Raw genomic sequence first — 26,196 nt, forward strand, 5'->3', positions numbered from 1 at the left:
CGTCCTCGCTGCGCGTGGACTTAACAGAATGATCCGCGCCAAGTGGGTCACAGCGTTTATGTGCGCGGTGGGACGGAGTCGCAAAAAATAAATAAATTGCGATGTTCTTTAGTTTATTCGGGACCCCGCCATAAGGGTCAAATAAGTTTGACAATTTTTCCTTCATTGTAAATCGTTTTTTTTGGCGTTACACCACGTGAAACTATCGCTCAATAATTAAAGGTTTAAGGTGAAATATTGTCCTGCGGGATGAAAGGGAATTCGGTTTGAATAAAGCAGACATCCGTTTTCTGCCCACATTCCCACAATAAAGTGAAGGCCATGCACAAACATGTTTTGGAGGTCATCTGTAAACAATTCGCACGTGTCCATCACTCTCATACTTGACACGTTTGAGGGACACATGCTCAACACCAAACAGGACTTTTGGGTAAACCGAAACGTTTAAGACACAACTTTATTTTTACTTCAAATGGGCAAAACCGTGAATTGCAACCAATCTAATGCAGGGATAACCATCTTGGTAAGGCACAGCTGTAATTATCCTGCCAGTTATTAAATCAGAACTGCAAGCAGGAAAAGGATTTCTGGCACGTTCCATATCGCTAGACTCATCCTGGTAGCTGTCCATCGTCGACATTGCATGGATAACCACTGCACTTGATTCTATACCTAGAGTATCAAGGTCACAAGCACGCCACGTTGATGTGATCACACGGTTTATTTCATAGTATCCGTATCATGCAACAGGCGCGTTACACTTGGAATGCGCACAGCGCGTGGGTCCTGCCATTCCGCTCGTGGTGCGCTCGGAAGTTGGGGTGGCAGCAGAATTTCAAGGCCGTGATCGTGATCACGAACTCGAGGAAGTCGACGTTCCCATCTTTGTCATCACCAAGGTCCCTCAGGATGCGGCTCACCACGAACCCATCCACGGGATTCTAAATGGAATCACAGCAGCAAGAGTTAGAAAAGACTGGACTGCAGAATACGGGCAAAATCTACAGCAAGTGATACACGGTTGAAGGACCTCCATTTGCCACGTAAATTATACCATGTTGATCGACTGTGAATAAGCCAACCACAATACGTACTGCATTTCTCAGAATTAACAAGGTCCATTCGAATATACAAGACTAAATTCACCTCCTATCCGTTAATTGACCCCCGATTTACCCAGCCAGACACCATCTCTTTAAGATCGAAACACCACTGCACAATCCTGGCCATCGCCTCATGAAGCCGATTGTAAAAATAAGCTAAATGGCGTACTCAATAGTACAAGTTGTACGTTCTCTCCAACACACTGGTGTGCTTAAGTAGCAGCTAATCGGCACGGTTTACGAGTTTAACAGCCATTTATCTCGACATTATCCGAACCAAAAACCTTTATTATTACAGAAGGGAGATGAGGGTGCAAGCTTTAGGATACAACCGGAGACTCAAATGGAATGAACAGAGGGACTGGTCCATAGGAATAGTAAAGCAACGTCTCACCTGGATCAGACTCTTGCCCTTATCCCCCTTTAGGAAGCTCCTGAACTTTTCCTTCTTCAGACAATCTTTCACAGCACTGTCGCAGGCGAGTTCATTGAAGGTGGCCAGGAGCTTCAGGGTGGCTGCATGGAGGTCGCTCATCTTGGCAAGCGATGCACGGTCGAGTCAGTACGCAAGAGGAATCTGCGAGAACACGACGAGGTAGTCTTCAATCACGTGAAGGGAATGCACACGGCACCTCTCTCTACTCACCAGAATGATGAACTACAACACGATGGAACATCAATCACGTAGCACTCCAGCTTCGTTGGAGTGCTACTACACAAGGCGTCTTGCCCAACACAGCCCCACAAGCAATACCTGAAAAAGACGTCTGCAGCTTTGACGACGACTGTTGCCCCCTCTCGTTGCGGCTTTTATGCAGGGCGGCCAGTGACGTCACCACTCACACCTGCTCGCTCTCATTGTGCGATTGAGTGATGATTTTCTTGATTGGTCCCGTTTATCTCGTTTCCCGGCTAATTGACAAGGCAAGTCCGTGATGCCAGAGCACAGAATCAGCAAGAACATCAACAGACAATGGACTGGGAGGCGCGTGCCAAGCGGCCCCAACATTGTCATCAAGCGGGCGCTTGATGGAGGCAGTGGAGGAGTTTGCACGGGGACGAATTAAATTAAATCTACAGCGTCACTCGCAGCCGACACCACAAACACTGCTTTAATAATTGTACGCAAATGAGATGTCCGCGTTTTCACTTCAGGATTTGACTGATATGTCCACATGTACGTGGATCTGCCGTGGTGTCAAGGTTTGCTCACTGGATGTGTAATGCAGAGGTCTTCGGGTTCGATCTCCCCGAGCGGCAGTTGAACCAATGCCCACCCAGCATTGTAAATAGGTACACCACAGGTATTTGATCATTATGCTTTGATAGCAGTCGCCTGACCAACATTTTGCCACCTCCTGTATATCAGAACAGGTGATATGAACTGAGATTATTAAAACGGATAATTGATGACAATGTGGACTGCGACAAAATGTGTTAAACGACGAGAACACGTGCCCCTATTAGAACTACGAACGACCATAATTGAGCGCCGCGTGATCGTGATTGGTGGATGTTGGCACGCGTGTTTGTTGGTTAAGTATGTGTTGGTTAAGCAGTATCTCACCAGGGGGGTATATCAGTATGCAGTCCTTGATGAACCAAGTCTTCAATGATTGCGATGGTGTCAGGTACAGGAACTTTGGTGAATAAGGAAACTACATCAAAACTGACAAGCAGGTCGTCTGGGGACAGGGAAATACCCTTGATTGTCGATACCAGGTGAGTAGAGTTTAGTACCGCAGAGGTGGTTTTTCCAGCAAAAGGCCGCAGGATTTCAGACAGAAAACGAGCCAGTTTGTAGGTGGGGGAGTTAATAGTAGAAACGATAGGACGAAGGGGTGTATCTTCTTTATGTATCTTTGGAAGGCCATATAATCTTGGTGGCCTGGCCGCAGAAGGTTTCAATGATAACTGTTTGGTTTGATCAATTAATGCTGTTGAATCACAATGATTTTGTTGGTTTTAGTAACGAGGCTGTTGGTGGGGTCTCTTCTTATTTTTGTATAGCTGCCATCGTTGAGTAGTTCCTGAATTTTGTTGTTATATTCTATTTTGTCCATGATGACAGTGGCAGTGCCCTTGTCGGCTGAGAGGATGGCCATGTCATCTCTCTTTTTTAATTGAGATCATTCAAGCGCTCATCTTTGCTGATGTTGCTAGGTGGCATCTTAGCGTTTTTGAGGGTTTCAGTGATTTCACGTCTTGCTACGTCTGCAGCGATATGACCCAGGCCCTTGAGTGCTACGTCGACATGGGCAATGATATCATTAACTGGTATGTGTCTAGGTGTGTCTGCAAAGTTTAGCCCTTTAGCTAAAACGGATTTCAGACCATCAAAAATAGAACTGTTACTGCGATTAATTTTGACTTTGTTAACGTCTAGCTTTTCGGTGTGTGCATCCGATTTCTTGTTGGAATGGCGGTTGAATTTTGAAATAAAATTGTCCTTACATTTGGTCGACATAGTGGCAGCTGAAGAGGCAGTCATATTGTCTACAAGTTCCCAATCCGATGTGGACATTGTTGCCGTCAATGATAAGTGTGATTTGAAGAGTGTCTTGTCTAACTGATCTAGTTCGGTGCGCATAAGTCTGATTTTTTTCTGAGATAAGAGCTAAGCTAGTTCTAGCTAGAATTCGTCTTGCATCAAAAGAAGTTACAGCAACAGAGGTTAGTGTAAATGCGGTTGGTATTACCTTAGAGTCGCGGAATCTCTTTAGAAATGTGAGAGACTCGATTAGCTGAGCCTTCTTATCCCGGAGTTTGTTGAAGGATCTCAAGGTTATGTGGACTCCCTCCCTGTAGAGGCGGTTAAATTTCGATTCAAAGCTTTCGTGACTGCAGGGATTCATCTTCTTGGTTCTTTCGGTAAAGTCACGTAGAATGGAAATAAAATAATATAAATAAAACATAATTTAATAAAATTCTCACGACGTTTTGGCCACAACACAAGTAGCCTTCTTCAGGTGAAGAAACAGAACTGTTGGGACAACAGCACTTCAATGAATGCTGCTAAGCTTCGCAGCATCTTTTAAGCTAGGTGGGAGGAGCAGAGCGCCTTGACAAAGGAGTTTACATATCAACAGGAGAATTTAGCATTGAAATAGCTGTGTTAAAGTGTTGGATTAGCAGGGTGTTAAAGTCAGAAATTAGCATGTAACTGGGAGATTAGCATGATGTTAATGTGAGGGATTAGCATGTAACTGGTCACGGAAATATTAACAGATGCATTTAGAATATTGACGCTTAAGGACTGCAACTACCCAACTATCATATAATAAACCGATTGTGAAAAAACGAAGTATAAATTACATCAATATGAATTTTTATTTAAATGTTTCGTGACTGCAGTGATTCATATTCTTGGTTCTTTCGGTAAAGTCACGTTGAAGGGAAACAATAAAATAATAAAAAATATATAAAACAATACAATTCTCAAGACGTTTCGACTGTAACACAAACAGTCATCATCAGGTGTGAAAAACCAAAGGCAAGAAGCATTTGAAAGAAGTGGCGGTTTGTATTTATTTACAAACTGGCTCGTTTTCTGTCTGAAATCCTGCGGCCTTTCAACGGAAAAAAACACCTCTGCGGTACCAAATTCTACTCACCTGGTATCGACAATCAAGGGTATTTCCCTGTCCCTAGACGACCTGCTTGTCAGTTTTTATGTAGTTTCCTTATTCACCAAAGTTCCTGTACCTGACACCACCGCAATCATTGAAGACTTGGTTCATCAAGGACTAATCACCGAGGTACCCCCCCTGGTGAGACACTGCTTAACCAATACATACTTCACTTGGAATGGAACTTTCTACAAACAAACTGAGGGCACCCCAATGGGCTCCCCCCTATCTCCGGTTATAGCCAACATTTTCATGGAGAAATTTGAGACTGACGACATCTTGACTGCCACTCTTCTCCCAACCTTTTGGAAGAGGTATGTGGATGCCACTTTTGTCATCTGGCCACATGGCCGGCCTGCTCTAGACCAATTCTTCGACCACATCAATTCCATACACCCAGCCATCAGATTTACCATGGAAGTCGAAAAAGATGGCAAGCTACCTTTTTTGGATGTCCTAATAAAAAAGAGACCTGATGGTTCAATGAGCCACTCTGTCTACAGGAAAGCTACCCATACGGATGCTTATCTGAAACCGGATTCCCACCACCATTCATCACAGAAGAAATCTCTCATCAAGACTCTGCACCATAGATCCCAATGCATATCCGACCAGGAACACATAGGCAGTGAACTCAAGCACGTACACCAAGCTCTTAAGGCTAATGGTTACTCCAACTGTACAATCCGCAAAGCTATCACTCAAACCATGAAGAAGGACCCTCTTTGAGGAGCCTTTCAAAACCATCACTTTACCCTACATTGCGGGGATCACAAAAAGATCTTCAAAATCCTGAATAAACACAAGATCCAGGTCCGTTTTAACACATTATATAAAATCCATGATCTGGTTCCGCCTGTAAAAGATGTGATTCCGGACATACAGTACCCCGGAATCTACCAACTAAGTTGCCTCTGTGGTAGTAGTTACATTGGAGAAACCAAACGACATGTCTCGGACCGCATTCGTGAACACAAAACAGACTAAAAACACGGTAGTCTAACACCTTTTACGGGAGCCACCAAATTTGTAGGAGGGCTTCTATTACAAGCTAAGGGTTGTTCGGGGATGCCTGTGGTGCCCCTCACAACCATTTACGGCCCTTCGGCCAGGAAAGGATGAAAAAGGTTGCGCAGCTTTAAAATGAAACATCTTTGAATTGTATTATGCTTTGAATGAGATAATTTTCTGTCTTCATTAAAAGCTTATCATTTTACATCTTGAAGACTTCTTTGAAAAGGACATTTAGTGTGAATTTTCTCTTGTCGTTAAGTAAATGGCCTTGCTGGGGGTTCGGTTCAATTCGGACGTTCACCTGCTTGGGATTGCGGAATCAAGATTAGGCGACATAGAGCTGGCCGTGTGAGTAGACCGCCGTCTGCAGATCGATTCCAACGTAATCGAACGTCTGTCCCTGCGCCTCCGTCGTTCATGCAGGGGGAGTGTAGGTTTGCATCGCCCCCTGCAGGAAATCAATGGAAAGTGCAGCGTTAATCATATCGATAAATTTGCGCGCTTATATAAGAGTATTAATCCACTCGCTATGGGTGAGAAGTTGTCGCTTGCCTGTAGCTTCATTCAGTACCGTCAAGGCCTAAATACCCCTCTATTTAACTTTTAATTACATTAAGTTCATAAATATTTTACAACCGTCGCCACAAGCCGGCGGCAGTCACGAGGTCGTTGGGTCAAATACAACCTCTGTAATCATTTTTTTCAGTTAACAAGCAATCATTTGATTTACTTAGTTCCTTGTTGCAATGTTATTTAGCATAACAACTTTAAATACCACATTTAAAAAAAAAACTATTTATACTGCTTGCGTTATTGTATAAAACAAATGAAAATTTTTTATTTAAAGCTTTCGTGACTGCAGGGATTCATATTCTTGGTTTTTTCGGTAAATTCACGTAGAAGGGAAACAAAAAAATAATAAATAAATAACTCCACGTTGTTTTATATTATTATATTTTTATTATTTTATTGTTTCCCTTCTACGTGACCTTACCGAAAGAAGCAAAAAAATGAAAAATTATTTTCATCCATCAATGGTTACCATGGGAGCAATGTTAGTTTCAGAGTTACTCTGCCAAAGCTTTAATATGCAACACATACCCCGATACGTTACAGTACAGTATCATGTGCTGTGTCATGTGTAAATCAAACACATTCCTGCGAAGGGAGCTGCTAGGAACATTGGGTTGCTCGGTCAATGGCCAGGGTCAACGGCGGCACCACGTGGTGTATTCCGCAAATATGTCCGACTGTGAGGGCGGGCACAAGCCGGCGTGGGTAGGTTAAACATTGAGTTTTATAAGGGCACCACGGGGTGACCAGCCCCTCCCCACCCTCCCCTCCCCACCCTCCCCATCCAGCCCCAACCAGCCCCTCCTCACCCTCGCCTCCCCACCCAGCCCCTCCCTCCCCACCCAGCTCCTCCCCATCCTCCCCTCTCCACCCCTCCCATTTTTGGATGCACGACAGACAGACACAATAATCCCCTGTGGGCTGGTGTAACCAGAGGTTCCCACCAGTATGATTTATACATAACAGTAATCCTGACCTGTGATAAGATATCCCAGGGCTTGCAATCAGCACAGACTGCAATACTCAACGCCCGTCACAAACCGGCAGCAGTCAAGTGGTTGTAAGTTCAACTCCAACCTCCATTATACATTTTTCACTTGTTGCAGTTTATCAGCATAACATTAAATAACAAAACATTCTGCAACTATTTATACTGGTTGCGTTATTGTATAAAACAAATGACAAAATATTTGAATTCTTAAATGGCTACCATGAATAAATGGGAACAATGTTAGTTTCAGAGTTACTCGGCCAAAGCTTGACTATGCAACACATACACAGATATGTTACAGTACAGCATCATATGCTGTGTCATGTGTAAGTCTACACGTATGAAATGCAAGTTAATAATTTATATATGAACCTAATGGCTGGATCCCGGTGTCCCATAAGCCCCCGGCTCTCGCGTGAACTGCGTTGCGACGTCAGTGTGTTGAAGGAGAACGATACGGCAATTTATGTCTCTCGAGCTCTACACGATGCACTAATCAAACTTGCAAGGCTGGGTTTCTCCTGCGCATTCGTCCTCGCTGCGCGTGGACTTAACAGAATGATCCGCGCCAAGTGGGTCACAGCGTTTATGTGCGCGGTGGGACGGAGTCGCAAAAAATAAATAAATTGCGATGTTCTTTAGTTTATTCGGGACCCCGCCATAAGGGTCAAATAAGTTTGACAATTTTTCCTTCATTGTAAATCGTTTTTTTTGGCGTTACACCACGTGAAACTATCGCTCAATAATTAAAGGTTTAAGGTGAAATATTGTCCTGCGGGATGAAAGGGAATTCGGTTTGAATAAAGCAGACATCCGTTTTCTGCCCACATTCCCACAATAAAGTGAAGGCCATGCACAAACATGTTTTGGAGGTCATCTGTAAACAATTCGCACGTGTCCATCACTCTCATACTTGACACGTTTGAGGGACACATGCTCAACACCAAACAGGACTTTTGGGTAAACCGAAACGTTTAAGACACAACTTTATTTTTACTTCAAATGGGCAAAACCGTGAATTGCAACCAATCTAATGCAGGGATAACCATCTTGGTAAGGCACAGCTGTAATTATCCTGCCAGTTATTAAATCAGAACTGCAAGCAGGAAAAGGATTTCTGGCACGTTCCATATCGCTAGACTCATCCTGGTAGCTGTCCATCGTCGACATTGCATGGATAACCACTGCACTTGATTCTATACCTAGAGTATCAAGGTCACAAGCACGCCACGTTGATGTGATCACACGGTTTATTTCATAGTATCCGTATCATGCAACAGGCGCGTTACACTTGGAATGCGCACAGCGCGTGGGTCCTGCCATTCCGCTCGTGGTGCGCTCGGAAGTTGGGGTGGCAGCAGAATTTCAAGGCCGTGATCGTGATCACGAACTCGAGGAAGTCGACGTTCCCATCTTTGTCATCACCAAGGTCCCTCAGGATGCGGCTCACCACGAACCCATCCACGGGATTCTAAATGGAATCACAGCAGCAAGAGTTAGAAAAGACTGGACTGCAGAATACGGGCAAAATCTACAGCAAGTGATACACGGTTGAAGGACCTCCATTTGCCACGTAAATTATACCATGTTGATCGACTGTGAATAAGCCAACCACAATACGTACTGCATTTCTCAGAATTAACAAGGTCCATTCGAATATACAAGACTAAATTCACCTCCTATCCGTTAATTGACCCCCGATTTACCCAGCCAGACACCATCTCTTTAAGATCGAAACACCACTGCACAATCCTGGCCATCGCCTCATGAAGCCGATTGTAAAAATAAGCTAAATGGCGTACTCAATAGTACAAGTTGTACGTTCTCTCCAACACACTGGTGTGCTTAAGTAGCAGCTAATCGGCACGGTTTACGAGTTTAACAGCCATTTATCTCGACATTATCCGAACCAAAAACCTTTATTATTACAGAAGGGAGATGAGGGTGCAAGCTTTAGGATACAACCGGAGACTCAAATGGAATGAACAGAGGGACTGGTCCATAGGAATAGTAAAGCAACGTCTCACCTGGATCAGACTCTTGCCCTTATCCCCCTTTAGGAAGCTCCTGAACTTTTCCTTCTTCAGACAATCTTTCACAGCACTGTCGCAGGCGAGTTCATTGAAGGTGGCCAGGAGCTTCAGGGTGGCTGCATGGAGGTCGCTCATCTTGGCAAGCGATGCACGGTCGAGTCAGTACGCAAGAGGAATCTGCGAGAACACGACGAGGTAGTCTTCAATCACGTGAAGGGAATGCACACGGCACCTCTCTCTACTCACCAGAATGATGAACTACAACACGATGGAACATCAATCACGTAGCACTCCAGCTTCGTTGGAGTGCTACTACACAAGGCGTCTTGCCCAACACAGCCCCACAAGCAATACCTGAAAAAGACGTCTGCAGCTTTGACGACGACTGTTGCCCCCTCTCGTTGCGGCTTTTATGCAGGGCGGCCAGTGACGTCACCACTCACACCTGCTCGCTCTCATTGTGCGATTGAGTGATGATTTTCTTGATTGGTCCCGTTTATCTCGTTTCCCGGCTAATTGACAAGGCAAGTCCGTGATGCCAGAGCACAGAATCAGCAAGAACATCAACAGACAATGGACTGGGAGGCGCGTGCCAAGCGGCCCCAACATTGTCATCAAGCGGGCGCTTGATGGAGGCAGTGGAGGAGTTTGCACGGGGACGAATTAAATTAAATCTACAGCGTCACTCGCAGCCGACACCACAAACACTGCTTTAATAATTGTACGCAAATGAGATGTCCGCGTTTTCACTTCAGGATTTGACTGATATGTCCACATGTACGTGGATCTGCCGTGGTGTCAAGGTTTGCTCACTGGATGTGTAATGCAGAGGTCTTCGGGTTCGATCTCCCCGAGCGGCAGTTGAACCAATGCCCACCCAGCATTGTAAATAGGTACACCACAGGTATTTGATCATTATGCTTTGATAGCAGTCGCCTGACCAACATTTTGCCACCTCCTGTATATCAGAACAGGTGATATGAACTGAGATTATTAAAACGGATAATTGATGACAATGTGGACTGCGACAAAATGTGTTAAACGACGAGAACACGTGCCCCTATTAGAACTACGAACGACCATAATTGAGCGCCGCGTGATCGTGATTGGTGGATGTTGGCACGCGTGTTTGTTGGTTAAGTATGTGTTGGTTAAGCAGTATCTCACCAGGGGGGTATATCAGTATGCAGTCCTTGATGAACCAAGTCTTCAATGATTGCGATGGTGTCAGGTACAGGAACTTTGGTGAATAAGGAAACTACATCAAAACTGACAAGCAGGTCGTCTGGGGACAGGGAAATACCCTTGATTGTCGATACCAGGTGAGTAGAGTTTAGTACCGCAGAGGTGGTTTTTCCAGCAAAAGGCCGCAGGATTTCAGACAGAAAACGAGCCAGTTTGTAGGTGGGGGAGTTAATAGTAGAAACGATAGGACGAAGGGGTGTATCTTCTTTATGTATCTTTGGAAGGCCATATAATCTTGGTGGCCTGGCCGCAGAAGGTTTCAATGATAACTGTTTGGTTTGATCAATTAATGCTGTTGAATCACAATGATTTTGTTGGTTTTAGTAACGAGGCTGTTGGTGGGGTCTCTTCTTATTTTTGTATAGCTGCCATCGTTGAGTAGTTCCTGAATTTTGTTGTTATATTCTATTTTGTCCATGATGACAGTGGCAGTGCCCTTGTCGGCTGAGAGGATGGCCATGTCATCTCTCTTTTTTAATTGAGATCATTCAAGCGCTCATCTTTGCTGATGTTGCTAGGTGGCATCTTAGCGTTTTTGAGGGTTTCAGTGATTTCAGGTCTTGCTACGTCTGCAGCGATATGACCCAGGCCCTTGAGTGCCACGTCGACATGGGCAATGATATCATTAACTGGTATGTGTCTAGGTGTGTCTGCAAAGTTTAGCCCTTTAGCTAAAACGGATTTCAGACCATCAAAAATAGAACTGTTACTGCGATTAATTTTGACTTTGTTAACGTCTAGCTTTTCGGTGTGTGCATCCGATTTCTTGTTGGAATGGCGGTTGAATTTTGAAATAAAATTGTCCTTACATTTGGTCGACATAGTGGCAGCTGAAGAGGCAGTCATATTGTCTACAAGTTCCCAATCCGATGTGGACATTGTTGCCGTCAATGATAAGTGTGATTTGAAGAGTGTCTTGTCTAACTGATCTAGTTCGGTGCGCATAAGTCTGATTTTTTTCTGAGATAAGAGCTAAGCTAGTTCTAGCTAGAATTCGTCTTGCATCAAAAGAAGTTACAGCAACAGAGGTTAGTGTAAATGCGGTTGGTATTACCTTAGAGTCGCGGCATCTCTTTAGAAATGTGAGAGACTCGATTAGCTGAGCCTTCTTATCCCGGAGTTTGTTGAAGGATCTCAAGGTTATGTGGACTCCCTCCCTGTAGAGGCGGTTAAATTTCGATTCAAAGCTTTCGTGACTGCAGGGATTCATCTTCTTGGTTCTTTCGGTAAAGTCACGTAGAATGGAAATAAAATAATATAAATAAAACATAATTTAATAAAATTCTCACGACGTTTTGGCCACAACACAAGTAGCCTTCTTCAGGTGAAGAAACAGAACTGTCGGGACAACAGCACTTCAATGAATGCTGCTAAGCTTCGCAGCATCTTTTAAGCTAGGTGGGAGGAGCAGAGCGCCTTGACAAAGGAGTTTACATATCAACAGGAGAATTTAGCATTGAAATAGCTGTGTTAAAGTGTTGGATTAGCAGGGTGTTAAAGTCAGAAATTAGCATGTAACTGGGAGATTAGCATGATGTTAATGTGAGGGATTAGCATGTAACTGGTCACGGAAATAACTATGTTAAAGTCAGAGTTTACATATCAACAGATGCATTTAGTATATTGACGCTAAAGGACTGCAACTACCCAACTATCATACAATAAACCGATGAGAAAAACGAAGTATAAACTACATCAATATAATAAATGTACTCAATATATTCTTCAATTAGTTGAGCTATTAACATAAAGTAACTGGGTATACACTACACTATATAATGAATACCACATAGTAAACTGATAAAAAACTAAAATATAAACTACATCGATGTTATCAATAAACTCAATATACTCTCCATCAGCTGAGCTACTAACAATAAGTCGTTATACATTACAATTCTATGTCGAAAAAAGGGTGACGGTTTTCTCTTTTCAACGTTAGCACCACAGAAAGCGACGCGCTTTGTTCAGACGGACGAGTCCATCTATGCTCGGAACGGAGGAGGGGGGAGAAACAGCCACGATGCGCTGCTCTGTCCTGTGTTGTGTTACAACTATGTTATAAACTAGACTACTATACATTGCAATGCTATACCTTCCAATCTAAACTACATTGTATAATATTGTATACACAGCCCAATGTAAGCTCTAACATTATGCATTATATTGATATGTCTCCACCTAAACTTTTTTCTACATTACACGACTATACACCGTAATATACACTGCCATAGACAAACCCACCCTTGAATTATACATTGCGTTACTATACACTACCCTATGCTTTAGACTGTAAAATATTAGACTTTTAATATTACACATTATTCTACCAACCCTACTGTATACCACACTGCTATATATTCACTATACAATTACGATACTATATATTGCCTTATGAATTATGTTAAACATTACACTGTTATACTATTTATTATTATACAACATGCTATAAACCATACCATTGACCGTCATGTGAAAGGTATTAAGAGGCAGTGGCAGCTAATGGACTGCAGTCTGAAAGTCACTGTAAAATACAATCAATTATGAACCGAAATGGTGTATAACTTCTTTCCAATGGTTACTAAGCCAAAATCCATCTTCTCGGTAGAAATTGTCTCTGTGTTTGTATATGTGGATGGACTCATGAACGAATCTCTCATGGTAGCCAGATGGCTTGCAGAGAACCTCTGTCTTGGAGAAGTCAATGTCATGTGAGCCCACTGAATTATAACAGTGATCTGCCACGGCTGAGGTGTTCGTCCTACCATGTTTCAAGTCTGCTGTATGTTCACGGATGCGGTCCGAGATATGACGTTTGGTTTCTCCAATGTAGCTGCTACCACAGAGGCAACTTAGTTTGTAGACGCCCGGGTACTGTATGTCTGGATCCACATCTTTTACAGACGGAACCAGATCACGGATTTTATGTACTGTGTTGAATCGGACCTGGATCTTGTGTTTATTCAGGATTTTGGAGATCTTTTTTGTGACCCCCGCAATGAGGAACCATTCAAAACCATCACCTTACTCTACATTTGCGGGGGTCACAAAAAAATCTCCAAAATTCTGAATAAACACAAGATCCAGGTCGAGCACCAATTGGGTCGAGGCTCAAAAGAAAGCCGTCCCTTGGTGTGGACCAATCAGTTTCAAGGACAATGAATATATTATCATAGTATGTTTTTTTTTTGCATTTTGACTGCAGGTATTGTGGTTAATGCACACATGAATCATCGTAACAAGGTTTCAGTTTTGTTGCCAGAAAAAAAGGGAAAAACCCTGTTATTACATTTTGGTACTGGCAAAGGAGGTCTAATGATGTAGAGACCTATTGTTAAGTAGCTCAGCTGATTGGAGAGTATATTGAGTTTATTGATAACATTGATGTAGTTTATATTTTAGTTTTTTTTTATCAGTTTGCTATATGCTATTCAGGGGCGGAGCCAGGGGGGTGACAGGGGTGACATTCTGCATATATCGATTTAAAGCTTTCGTGACTGCAATGATTCATCTTCTTTGGTACTTTCGGTAAAGTCACGTAGAATGAGAATAAAATAATAAATTGATAAAATAAAATAACACAATAATATTCTCACGACGTTTCGGCCACAACACACGCGGCCTTCATCAGGTGAAGGGGCGAGACTGTCTGGTAGGACAGCGCTGGAGTGAAAGAGCCACATTCAGATCACGGCCTTTAAGCTGTGTGAGAGGAACAAAGCGCCTTGAGAAAGGAATTAGCATATAATTTAGCATTGAAATGGCTGAATGATTAGCTTGTGACTGGTCACAGAAATAGCTATGTTAAAAGTTAAAGCATACACATCCGCAGAGGCACCCATTGTTAAAGGAATTAGCATAGAATTTAGCATTTAAATAGCTAAGTTAAGGCATACACATCCGCAGAGGCACCCCTTGACAATGGAATTAGCATAGAATTTAGCATTGAAATAGCTGAGTGATTAGCTTGTAACTGCTACAGAAATAGCTACGTTAAAGTCAGAGCATACACATTCACCGAGGCACTTAGTACAAATCAAACAGGAGAATTTAGCATTGAAATAACTAGGCGAATTTAGCATTGAAATAACTGAGTGATTAGCTAGTGACTGGTCACAGAAATGACTACACATCTGAGCTATTCACAGTACTATATAGTGAACCAATAAAAACTAAAATATAAATTACCTTCATGTTATCAATAAACTCTATATTCTCCAATCAGCTAAGCTACCAACAATAAGTCGTTATATATCACAATGCTATATGGCGAAAAAATGGGTGGATTCTTACCCTCAAATTTCAGCACCACGGATAGCTACGGGCCCCGTTCAGACGGACGAGTTCGTCCATGGTCGAAACAGAGGAGAGGGAGAGAGACAGCTGCGAGGCCCTAGTATACTCCATGTTGTAAAACTATACCATTAACCGTGGTGTGAGAGGTATTAAGAGGCAATGCTGGCGAAAGAGCTGCGGTCTGAAGGTCATCGTAAAAATACAATTAATTAAGAACAGAAATGATTTAAAACATCTTTCCAGTGGTTACTAAGCCTGAATCCATCTTCTCGGTTGAAATTGTCTCTGTGCTTGTATATGTGAATGGCCTCATGAACGAATCTCTCATGGTAGCCGGTTGGTTTGCAAAGAACCTCCGTCTTGGAGAAGTAAATGTCACGTGAGCCCACTGAATTATAACAGTGATCTGCCACGGCAGAGGAGTTCGTCCTACCGTGTTTCAAGTCTGCTTTATGTTCGCGGATGCGGTCCGAGATATGTCTTTTGGTTTCTCCAATGTAGCTACTACCACAGAGGCACTTTAGTTTGTAAACGCCCGGGTACTGTATGTCTGGAACAGCATATTTTACAGATGGAACTAAATCACGGATTTTATGTACTGTGTTGAATCGGACCTGGATCTTGTGTTTATTCAGGATTTTGGAGATTTTTTAGTGACCCCTAAAAAGACATTTCTCGGACCGCATCCGCGAACATAAAGCAGACTTGAAACACGGTAGGACGAACTCCTCTGCCGTGGCAGATCACTGTTATAATTCAGTGGGCTCACGTGACATTTACTTCTCCAAGACGGAGGTTCTTTGCAAACCAACCGGCTACCATGAGAGATTCGTTCATGAGGCCATTCACATATACAAGCACAGAGACAATTTCAACCGAGAAGATGGATTCAGGCTTAGTAACCACTGGAAAGATGTTTTAAATCATTTCTGTTCTTAATTAATTGTATTTTTACGATGACCTTCAGACCGCAGCTCTTTCGCCAGCATTGCCTCTTAATACCTCTCACACCACAGTTAATGGTATAGTTTTACAACATGGAGTATACTAGGGCCTCGCAGCTGTCTCTCTCCCTCTCCTCTGTTTCGACCATGGACGAACTCGTCCGTCTGAACGGGGCCCGTAGCTATCCGTGGTGCTGAAATTTGAGGGTAAGAATCCACCCATTTTTTCGCCATATAGCATTGTGATATATAACGACTTATTGTTGGTAGCTTAGCTGATTGGAGAATATAGAGTTTATTGATAACATGAAGGTAATTTATATTTTAGTTTTTATTGGTTCACTATATAGTACTGTGACTAGCTCAGATGTGTAGTCATTTCTGTGACCAGTCACTAGCTAATCACTCAGTTATTTCAATGCTAAATTCGCCTAGTTATTTCAATGCTAAATTCTCCTGTTTGATTTGTACTAAGTGCCTCGGTGAATGTGTATGCTCTGACTTTAACGTAGCTATTTCTGTAGCAGTTACAAGCTAATCACTCAGCTATTTCAATGCTAAATTCTATGCTAATTCCATTGTCAAGGGGTGCCTCTGCGGATGTGTATGCCTTAACTTAGCTATTTAAATGCTAAATTCTATGCTAATTCCTTTAACAATGGGTGCCTCTGCGGATGTGTATGCTTTAACTTTTAACATAGCTATTTCTGTGACCAGTCACAAGCTAATCATTCAGCCATTTCAATGCTAAATTATATGCTAATTCCTTTGTCAAGGCGCTTTGTTCCTCTCACACAGCTTAAAGGCCGTGATCTGAATGTGGCTCTTTCACTCCAGCGCTGTCCTACCAGACAGTCTCGCCCCTTCACCTGATGAAGGCCGCTTGTGTTGTGGCCGAAACGTCGTGAGAATATTATTGTGTTATTTTATTTTATCAATTTATTATTTTATTCTCATTCTACGTGACTTTACCGAAAGTACCAAAGAACATTCTGCATATAAGTGTACGACACTCGGTCTGGCGGACTCCGTGCAACTGCATTGTCAGAGTGTGTCGCCAACCGATGGCGTCTAGTTCACCAGCCTGACTCTCTAATCATTCTTGAAATAAAAATGTGTTGAATGTCACCCCAGTCTGAAATCCTGGCTCTGCCCCTGATGGTATTCATTATATAATGTAGTGTATACCCAGTTACTTTTGTTAATAGCTCAACTTGTTGAAGAATATATTGAGTACATTTATTATATTGATGTATATTATTGGTTCTTTCGGTAAAGTCACGTTGAAGGCAAACAATAAAATAATAAAACATATATAAAACAATAAAATTCTCACGACGTTTCGACTGTAACACAAACAGTCATCAACTCCCCCACCTACAAACTGGCTCGTTTTCTGTCTGAAATCCTGCGGCCTTTCACTGGAAAAACCACCTCTGCAGTACAAAATTCTACTCACCTGGTATCGACAATCAAGGGTATTTCCTTGTCCCCAGACGATCTGCTTGTCAGTTTTGATGTGGTTTCCTTATTCACCAAAGTTCCTGTACCTGACACCATCGCAATCATTGAAGACTTGGTTCATCAAGGACTGCATACTGACGTACCCCCCCCCCCCCTCCCTGGTGAGACACTGCTTAACCAACATATACTTAACCAACAAACACGCGTGCCAACATTCACCAATCACGATCACGCGGTGCTCAATTATGGTCGTTCGTAGTTCTACTAGGGGCACGTGCTCTCGTCGTTTAACACATTTTGTCGCGGTCCACATTGTCATCAATTATCCGTTTTAATAATCTCAGTTCATATCACCTGTTCTGATATACAGGAGGTGGCAAAATGTTGGTCATTCTACTGCTATCAAAACATAATGAGCAAATACCTGTGGTGTACCTATTTACAATGCTGGGTGGGCATTTATTGAACTGCCGCTCGGGGAGATCGAACCCGAAGACCTCTGCATTACACATCCAGTGAGCAAACCTTGACACCACGGCAGATCCACGTACATGTGGACATATCAGTCAAATCCTGAAGTGAAAACGCGGACATCTCGTTTGCGTACAATTATTACAGCAGGGGTTGTGGTGTCAGCTGCGAGTGACGATGTCGATTTTATTTAATTCGTCCCCTTGCAAACTCCTCCACTGCCTCCATCAAGCGCCCGCTTGATGACAATGTTGGGGCTGCTTGGCACGCGCCTCCAAGTTCATTGTCTGTTGATGTTCTTGCTGTTGCTGTGCTCTGGCATCACGGACTTCCCTTGTCAATTAGCCGAGAAACGAGATGAACGGGACCAATCAAGAAAATCATCACTCAATCGCACAATGAGAGCGAGCAGGTGTGAGTGGTGACGTCACTGGCCGCCCTGCATAAAAGCCGCAACGGGAGGGGGCAACAGTGGTTGTTGAAGCTGCAGACGTCTTTTTCAGGTATTGCTTGCGGTGCGTTGTTTGGCAAGATGCTTTGTGTAGTAGCACTCCAACAACGCTGGAGTGGTACGTGATTGATGTTCCGTCCTGTTGTAGTTCATCATAGTCTGGTGCATAGTGAGGTGTTGTGTGCATTGCCTTTACGTAATTGAAGACTGCCTCGTCGTGTCTTCGCAGATTCCTGTTGTGTACTGACTCGACCGTGCATTTCTTGGGAAGATGAGCGACCTCCATGCAGCCACCCTGAAACTCCTGGCCACCTTCAATGAACTCGCCTGCGACAGTGCTGTTAAAGATTGTCTGAAGAAGGAAACGTTCAGGAGCTTCCTAAAGGGGGATAAGGGCAAGAGTCTGATCCAGGTGAGACGTTGCTTTACTATTTCTATGGACCAGTCCCTCTGTTCATCCCATTTGAGTCTCCGGTTCTATCCTAAAGCTTGCACCCTCATCTCCCTTCTGTAATAATAAAGGTTTATGGTTAAGATCACGTCACGATAAATGGCCGTTAAACTCGTAAACCGTGCTGATTAGCTGCTACTTAAGCACACCGGTGTGTTGGAGAGAACTTGCAACTTGTACTATTGAGTACGCCATTTAGCTTATTTTTGCAATCGGCTTCATGAGGCGATAGCCAGAATTGTGCAGTGGTGTTTCGATCTTAAAGAGATCGTGTCTGGCTGGGTAAATCGGGTGAATTAACGGATAGGAGGTGAATTTAGTCTATGTTCGAATGGCCCTTATTAATTCTGAGAAATGCAGTACGTATTGTGGTTGCCTTAATCACAATTGATCAACGTTGGTATAATTACACGGTTGAATGACCTCCATTTTACACGTATCACTTGCTGTAGATTTTGCCCGTGTTCAGCGGTCCAGTCTTTTCTAACTCTTGCTGTTGTGATTCCATTTAGAATCCCGTGGATGGGTTTGTGGTGAGCCGCATCCTGAGGGACCTTGGTGATGACAAAGATGGGGACGTCGACTTCCTCGAGTTTGTGATCACGATCGCGGCCTTGAAATTCTGCTGCCACCCCAACTTCCGAGCGCACCACGAGCGGAATGGCAGGACCCACGCGCTGCGCGCATTCCAAGTGTAACGCGCCTGTTGCATGATACGGATACTATGAAATAAACCGTGTGATCACATCAACGTGGCGTGCTTGTGACCTTGATTCTCTAGGTATAGAATCTAGTGCAGTGGCTATCCATGTAATGTCCACGATGGGCAGCTACCAGGATAAGTCTAGCGATATGGAACGTGCAAGGAATGCGTTTCCTGCTTTGAGTTCTGGTTTCATAACTGGCAGGACTATTACAGCTGTGCCTTACCAAGATGGTTATCCCTTTAACCCCCCCCGTAATTAAAGCCACGTTCCCACGACTGCACCATATCCGCAACACGAAAGAGACGACCACTATCAAGGTGTGCTAACGAATGTGGCCTGAATGCTTCCCCACCCCCCCCCCCCCCCCCCCCTAGTTAGAACTGTTTTAAGTGTCTGAAATGTGGGGGTGGTTGCATTAGATTGGTTGCACATCACGGTTTTGGCACATTTGAAGTAAAAATAAAGTTTTGTGTCTTAGACGTTTCTGTTTACCCCAAAAGTCCTGTTTGGTGTTGAGCATGTTTCTCTCAAACGTGTCAAGTATGAGAGTGATGGACACGTGCGAATTGTTTACAGATGACCTCCAAACATGTTTGTGCATGGCTTTCACTTAATTGTGGGAATGTGGGCAGAAAACGGATGTCTGCGTTATTCAAATCGAATTCCCTTCATCCCGCAGGACAATACTTCACCTTAAGTCTTTTAATTATTGAGCGATAGTTTCACGTGGTGTAACGCCAAAAAAACGAATTACAATGAAGGGAAAAATTGTCAAACTTATGGCGGGGTCCCGAATAAACGGAAGAACATCGCAATTAATTTATTTTTTGCGACTCCGTCCCACCACGCACATAAACCCCACGACCCACCTGGCTCGGATCATTCTGTTGTCATGTCGTCCAAGCAAAGCGAGGACGAATGCGCAGAAGAAACACAACTTTGAAACTTTGATTAGCACATCGTATAGAGCTCGTCGAGAGGAAAAGATTGCCGTAAATAACGTCGCAACGCAGTTTATGGGATGCGCCATAAGTTAAATGAGGTTAATTATTATATTTATTGGAAACGTTTTCCTAGCGAAGGCAGGCTTTATGAACTAGTAATATAAAACCCTTTGCCAAGCTAAATATCAATCCGGGCTCTGTTCTTTCGTCAGCCACGCGGGGGCGACACGAGTCTTGCCGCCTGTGACGTCATCCCAGCGCCTCATGGGAAACGCGTGCCAACTCCAATCACAATCACGCGGCCCTAAATTATGGTCGTTCGTAGTTCTAATAGGGGCACGTGTTCTCGTCGTTTAACACAGTTTGACGCAGTTCATATCAACTGCTCTGATATACAGGAGGTGACAAAATGTTGGTTAGGCGACTGCTATCAAAGCATATTGATCAAATACCTTTGGTGTACCTATTTACAATGCTGGGTAGGTATTGGTTCAACTGCCGCTCGGGGAGATCGAACCCGAAGACCTCTGCATTACACATAGTGAGCAAATCTTGACACCACGGCAGATCCACGTACATGTGTACATATCAGTCAAATCCTAAAGTGAAAACGCGGGCATCTCATTTGCGTACAATTATTACATCTTCTTTGGTGCTTTCGGTAAAGTCACGTAGAATGAGAATAAAATAATAAATTGATAAAATAAAATAACACAATAATATTCTCACGACGTTTCGGCCACAACACAAGCGGCCTTCATCAGGTGAAGGGACGAGACTGTCTGGAGGACAGCGCTGGAGTGTCCTCCAGACAGTCTCGTCCCTTCACCTGATGAAGGCCGCTTGTGTTGTGGCCGAAACGTCGTGAGAATATTATTGTGTTATTTTATTTTATCAATTTATTATTTTATTCTCATTCTACGTGACTTTGCCGAAAGAACCAAAGAAGATGAATCCTTGCAGTCACGAAAGCTTTAAATCGATGTAGATTTATCGATGTAGATTTATATTGTTGTTTCTTTCAGTAAAGTCACGTAGAAGGGAAATAATAAAATAATAAAAATAAAACAAAAAAATTCTCACGACGTTTCGATTGCACGACAAGCAATCATCATCAGGTGTGTTAACCACAGCAAGAACATTTTGAAAAAAGTGGCGTTTTTTTCTTATCGTTAGCACCACGGACAGCGACTAGCGGTTGTTCTGACGGACGAGTCCATCTTTCAGTTTTAGTTTCAGTTTATTTTGGTATAGCCCTGTGAACCATTTGGCTCTTGAATCGGGTGCAACCACAACAAACAAAAAAAACGAACAAGAAAAACATCTTAAAGTGACTATGTGACTGTGCAAACAGCAAATCCATGGAACAAAAACCAGCAAAAATATTCCTGAAAAAAGCACCGTACACCAACGCTGTGTGCAAAAAATCCCAGTGGGATGCAAGTCAAACAACAACAACAACAACCACAAAACATGTCCAAACCAAAAAACGTTTTCCAAATGACCAAAAAATAAAGCCATAATTGCAACGTAGCAGTGATCACAAGGACTGTGACTGAATTTTTACAATAAACTACATAAATAACATGTAACACCAAATCCTAGAGCCTCAGCTGGCTGCATGAGTTACTCCACAACAGAAGCATCGGTCGGAGTATCAAATTTTTCAATGCACCTTTAAGATCAGCACGCTAAATCAAAATACAGATAATACTTTGCAGCGTCATCCGGAACGAAACATTTTATTTTATTTTACGCCAATGAATAGCAGTCGCAGCTAGGGGTGTACAACTCCTCTAGAGCAGTTTTGAGAGAAGATCTCATTGGTAGCGATTCAAGTTGCAGTTTATTGGCAATAGCATTCCAGACTCTGGGGGCATCAATAGCAAAGGCCCTTCCTCCAGTTTTTGTACGGCAATAGGGAATGTGAAGTTGGTAAATGAGCGAAGACCTGAGGTCAAATTTGTTCTTTGAAACAGAGAGGAGATCCAGCAGGCAGTCTGCGGATTTTTTTGTAAATACATCGTGAATAAATAAGATCTTGTGCACAAGCCGTCGAACATTAAGAGATGTTAAGTTTGACCCAATGTAGAGATCACAGTGGTGAGTCCTATATGGGCAGTTCAATGTAAATCTTAAGGCCGATAGATGGAATCAAGCTTCTTCAGTACAGTACTTGGGGCTGATTTATACACGATGTCACAGTAGTTAAGTAGAGGCAGTATGGTAGCTTTTATCAATTCCAAACCGAACATTGGGGGGAAGCAGTGCTTGTGTCGATACAGAAAAATAATTTTTATTTTTGTCTTTTTACCAATATAATCAATGTGATCTTCAAAATTCAGTTTTGAATCCAGGATGACCCCAAGCTACTTATAGATCTTCACTTGCTCCATTTGACAATTATTTAAGGAATCATCTTCTTTGGTTCTTTCGGTAAAGTCACGTAGAATGAGAATAAAATAATAAAATAATACAATAAAATTCTCACGACGTTTCGGCCACAACGCAAGCGGCCGTCTTCAGGTGAAAGGAACAGACCTGTCGAGACGAAAGAGCTTCAATGAACGATGTTAAGATTCGTAGCGACTTTTAAGCTGGTTGGGAGAAGTGAGGCTGTGGGGGCTACCGTCCCCCGCCATCACCATATTGTCAGGACCATTGCTCTCCGACTCCTCCGTAACACTCGTCCCACTACCCCCCGGCTGCTCTGTGGGGTCCGGGCTACCGACCCCCAATTCCTCGCCCCCTTGTGCCCCAGATTTTGCGGCTGCCCGTGTCACCATGTTTCAATTGACGCAGTGGTCTGTTTTTACGCTCGCGGTGCGCTTTGCCGTTCAGAGGCGGCGTGCCGCTGTAAGCGCGCCCGCCAGTAAAATCTCCGTCCCGCCCGTAAACAAACAGGCGCGGCGCGTGTTTCCCTGCCACCCGCGCTCCACGTGTTCCGATAATAACAAACACGCCCCTACCCTCTGCCCAGCCCCGTACACCAATCGCACGCGAGGGGGGTTGGGGCCGAGGGATGGGCGGGCGGGACGTTTTCCGTGCGCACACCGCTGATTGGGGTCGCTCAGCTCTGAGTGGACGGGCCCGCTCAAACAGTCGCGCGAATACGCGCGCGCTCGGCGCTTTAACTCGCTACTTCGCGATTAGACAATCTTGCGGGTGCGTGACCGCAACACAGCCACCCAGGTACACGATTGCTAAGCACTATTGTGAGCGATATCACGGGTACGCGAGCACTGGGCACCACCGAAAGTCGCCACGTATGCCCGTACGCGCCGCACAGTACTGTACACAATTGCACGGGTGCGCGATCGCAACGCCGTCACACCGGTATGCGAGCGCTACGCGCTACTGTAAACAATCGTGCGGGCACGTAAACACCACATGCTTCGTCTCGAGGTGAACAGCCGCGCATACACGTAGACACCCAGCACACTCTACCCTCCACTTCACGCTCCCAAAAGACCACACAACACAGTTTTATCCCCCCACTAGCGAATTTTATTTACCTCGAGTAACCAATTTTATCTACTTGTGATGGTATGGGTCAGTGGACGCTAGTCTATCCCTCGGAGGTCTTCGAATCAATTTATCCTACCGATCGCCCCGCTCTCTACCCTGGATTTAAAACGCTTAAACTTACGCCTCTCTCCCTCGCACTTACTTCCACCTGCTGTACTGACCGCTGTAAGGGGACGAGGCGGCGAGATGTCTCTGTAGAGGGGCGAGCCTGTCAGTGCTGGAGTACGTCTCACAGACGTCTCGGACAGCTGACTCTGCTGCTCCTGGAACCGCGATGATCTTGAAGAAGAACTGCCTTGCTACCTGAATCCCGCTCCCTTTACCCTACCTACAACAAAGGAATTTCGCCGTTTTGGTCTCTTGGCCTCCTGTCCAATCAGGGGCTCGGATTTTCCCGCCCTATCGATACCCGGATCCCAGCTCGGGTGACGTCGCCGCAGTGATGTCACCGACATCCGCTCTCTGTTCTCCCGCTACCAGTCCACTGACCCGTGCTTGTGTGTGTGTGGTTCCACTCGCGGTGGCTCGATGGCCCTTGCCGTGACCATGCAACTTTAATATTAGGTCGCGGCGCCGCAGTGCATGTCAGCTACAGGGGGAAGATCGCCCAATTTCCCGGCCGTAGGAAACCATGAAGTTCGATCCCACTAGGGACTACTGGACAAAAACCTATCAGCCGGGTGACCTCCCCTCCCGGCTCTATGTGGGGCGTGTGTGCGTTCGTGCGGGGGGGGGGGGGGGGGGGTGGTGGCGAGGGTGCACCGCGTCGGCGTCGGCATCCCCCGGTGGCGGCTTCGCGGCGGTGGGCACGGCCTCGGCAGAGCGGCTCTGCTGCGGCGGCCTCACGACTGTGCAGTGGACAAAACGCGGACGTCTGAGAAGGCACCGGCTCCCGGAGAGTGGCGGGAAATTCGAGGCATCGGTGACGGTGTCGCGGTGGTGGGCGCGGTTCCGCTGGAGCGGCTCCGCTGCGGCGGCACCACAAGGCACCTTGACAAAGGGGTTTACATATCAAATAGCTGAGAGATTAGCTTGTGACTGGTCGTAGAAATGGCTATGTTAAAGTCAAAACCTACACATCCACAGAGGCAAATAGTAAGTTCGCATTGAAATAGCTAAGGGATTAGCTTGTGACTGGTCACAGAAATAGATGTTAAAGTAAAGGCCTACACATCCACAGAGCTTCAATGAACGCTGTTAAGATTCGTAGTGAATTTAAGTTGGTTGGGAGAAGTGAGGCACCTTGACAAAGGGGGTTTACATATCAAATAGCTGAGGGATTTTTCACATCGGTTTACTGTGTGACAGTTGAGTTGTTGCAGTCCATTGTGGCGTCCATGTACGAGGTGCCTCTGTGGATGTGTAGGCTTTGACTTTAACATCTATTTCTGTGACCAGTCACAAGCTAATCCCTTAGCTATTTCAATGCTAAATTACTAGTTGCCTCTGTGGATGTGTAGGTTTTGACTTTAACATAGCAATTTCCGTGACCAGTCACAAGGTAATCCCTCAGCTATTTGATATGTAAACCCCCTTTGTCAAGGTGCCTCACTTCTCCCAACCAGCTTAAATTCGCTACGAATCTTAACAGCGTTCATTGAAGCTCTGTGGATGTGTAGGCCTTTACTTTAACATCTATTTCTGTGACCAGCCACAAGCTAATCCCTTAGCTATTTCAATGCTAAATTACTAGTTGCCTCTGTGGATGTGTAGGTATGATTTTAACATAGCCATTTCCGTGACCAGTCACAAGCTAATCCCTCAGCTATTTGGTATGTAAACCCCCTTTGTCAAGGTGCCTCACTTCTCCCAACCAGCTTAAATTCGCTACGAATCTTAACAGCGTTCATTGAAGCTCTGTGGATGTGTAGGCCTTTACTTTAACTTCTATTTCTGTGACCAGTCACAAGCTAATCCCTTAGCTATTTCAATGCTAAATTACTAGTTGCCTCTGTGGATGTGTAGGTTTTGACTTTAACATAGCCATTTCTGTGACCAGTCACAAGCTAATCACTCAGCTATTTGATATGTAAACCCCTTTGTCAAGGTGCCTCACTTCTCCCAACCAGCTTAAAAGTCGCTACGAATCTTAACATCGTTCATTGAACCTCTGTCGTCCCGACAGGTCTGTTCCTTTCACCTGAAGACGGCCGCTTGCGTTGTGGCCAAAACGTTGTGAGAATTTTATTGTATTATTTTATTATTTTATTCTCATTCTACGTGACTTTACCGAAAGAATCAAGGAATATGAATCCTTGCAGTCACGAAAGCTTTAAATCGAAATATTTAAGGAATGTAATTGGGGAAAAATAACTTCCTGCTTTAGTCCTGGTGAGAAGCATATCACCTTGG

General features: G+C 44.2%; 3 protein-coding genes across 3 annotated transcripts; 1 reads left to right on the forward strand and 2 right to left on the reverse strand.

Moving 5' to 3' along the window:
- Positions 1-702: 702 nt before the first annotated feature.
- Positions 703-1,966, reverse strand: LOC142929314 (protein S100-A1-like). Its single transcript, XM_076070415.1, has 3 exons — positions 1,858-1,966; positions 1,498-1,680; positions 703-941 (listed from the first exon to the last, which is right to left on the reverse strand). Exons 2-3 carry the CDS (start codon positions 1,636-1,638, stop codon positions 756-758), a joined length of 327 nt encoding a protein of 108 aa, XP_075926530.1. The 5' UTR covers positions 1,639-1,680; positions 1,858-1,966; the 3' UTR covers positions 703-755.
- A 6,576-nt stretch (positions 1,967-8,542) lies between these two features.
- Positions 8,543-9,806, reverse strand: LOC116947141 (protein S100-A1-like). Its single transcript, XM_032962574.2, has 3 exons — positions 9,698-9,806; positions 9,338-9,520; positions 8,543-8,781 (listed from the first exon to the last, which is right to left on the reverse strand). Exons 2-3 carry the CDS (start codon positions 9,476-9,478, stop codon positions 8,596-8,598), a joined length of 327 nt encoding a protein of 108 aa, XP_032818465.1. The 5' UTR covers positions 9,479-9,520; positions 9,698-9,806; the 3' UTR covers positions 8,543-8,595.
- Positions 9,807-18,159: 8,353 nt separating this feature from the next.
- LOC116947142 (protein S100-A1-like) lies at positions 18,160-19,416 on the forward strand. The gene is made up of 3 exons (XM_032962575.2): positions 18,160-18,266; positions 18,444-18,626; positions 19,178-19,416. Exons 2-3 carry the CDS (start codon positions 18,486-18,488, stop codon positions 19,361-19,363), a joined length of 327 nt encoding a protein of 108 aa, XP_032818466.1. The 5' UTR covers positions 18,160-18,266; positions 18,444-18,485; the 3' UTR covers positions 19,364-19,416.
- Positions 19,417-26,196: the final 6,780 nt, after the last annotated feature.

Source organism: Petromyzon marinus, chromosome 29, assembly GCF_048934315.1.
Source record: "Petromyzon marinus isolate PM22_M1 ecotype Great Lakes invasive population chromosome 29, UKy_Petmar_22M1.pri1.0, whole genome shotgun sequence".
Lineage (NCBI taxonomy): Eukaryota > Metazoa > Chordata > Hyperoartia > Petromyzontiformes > Petromyzontidae > Petromyzon > Petromyzon marinus.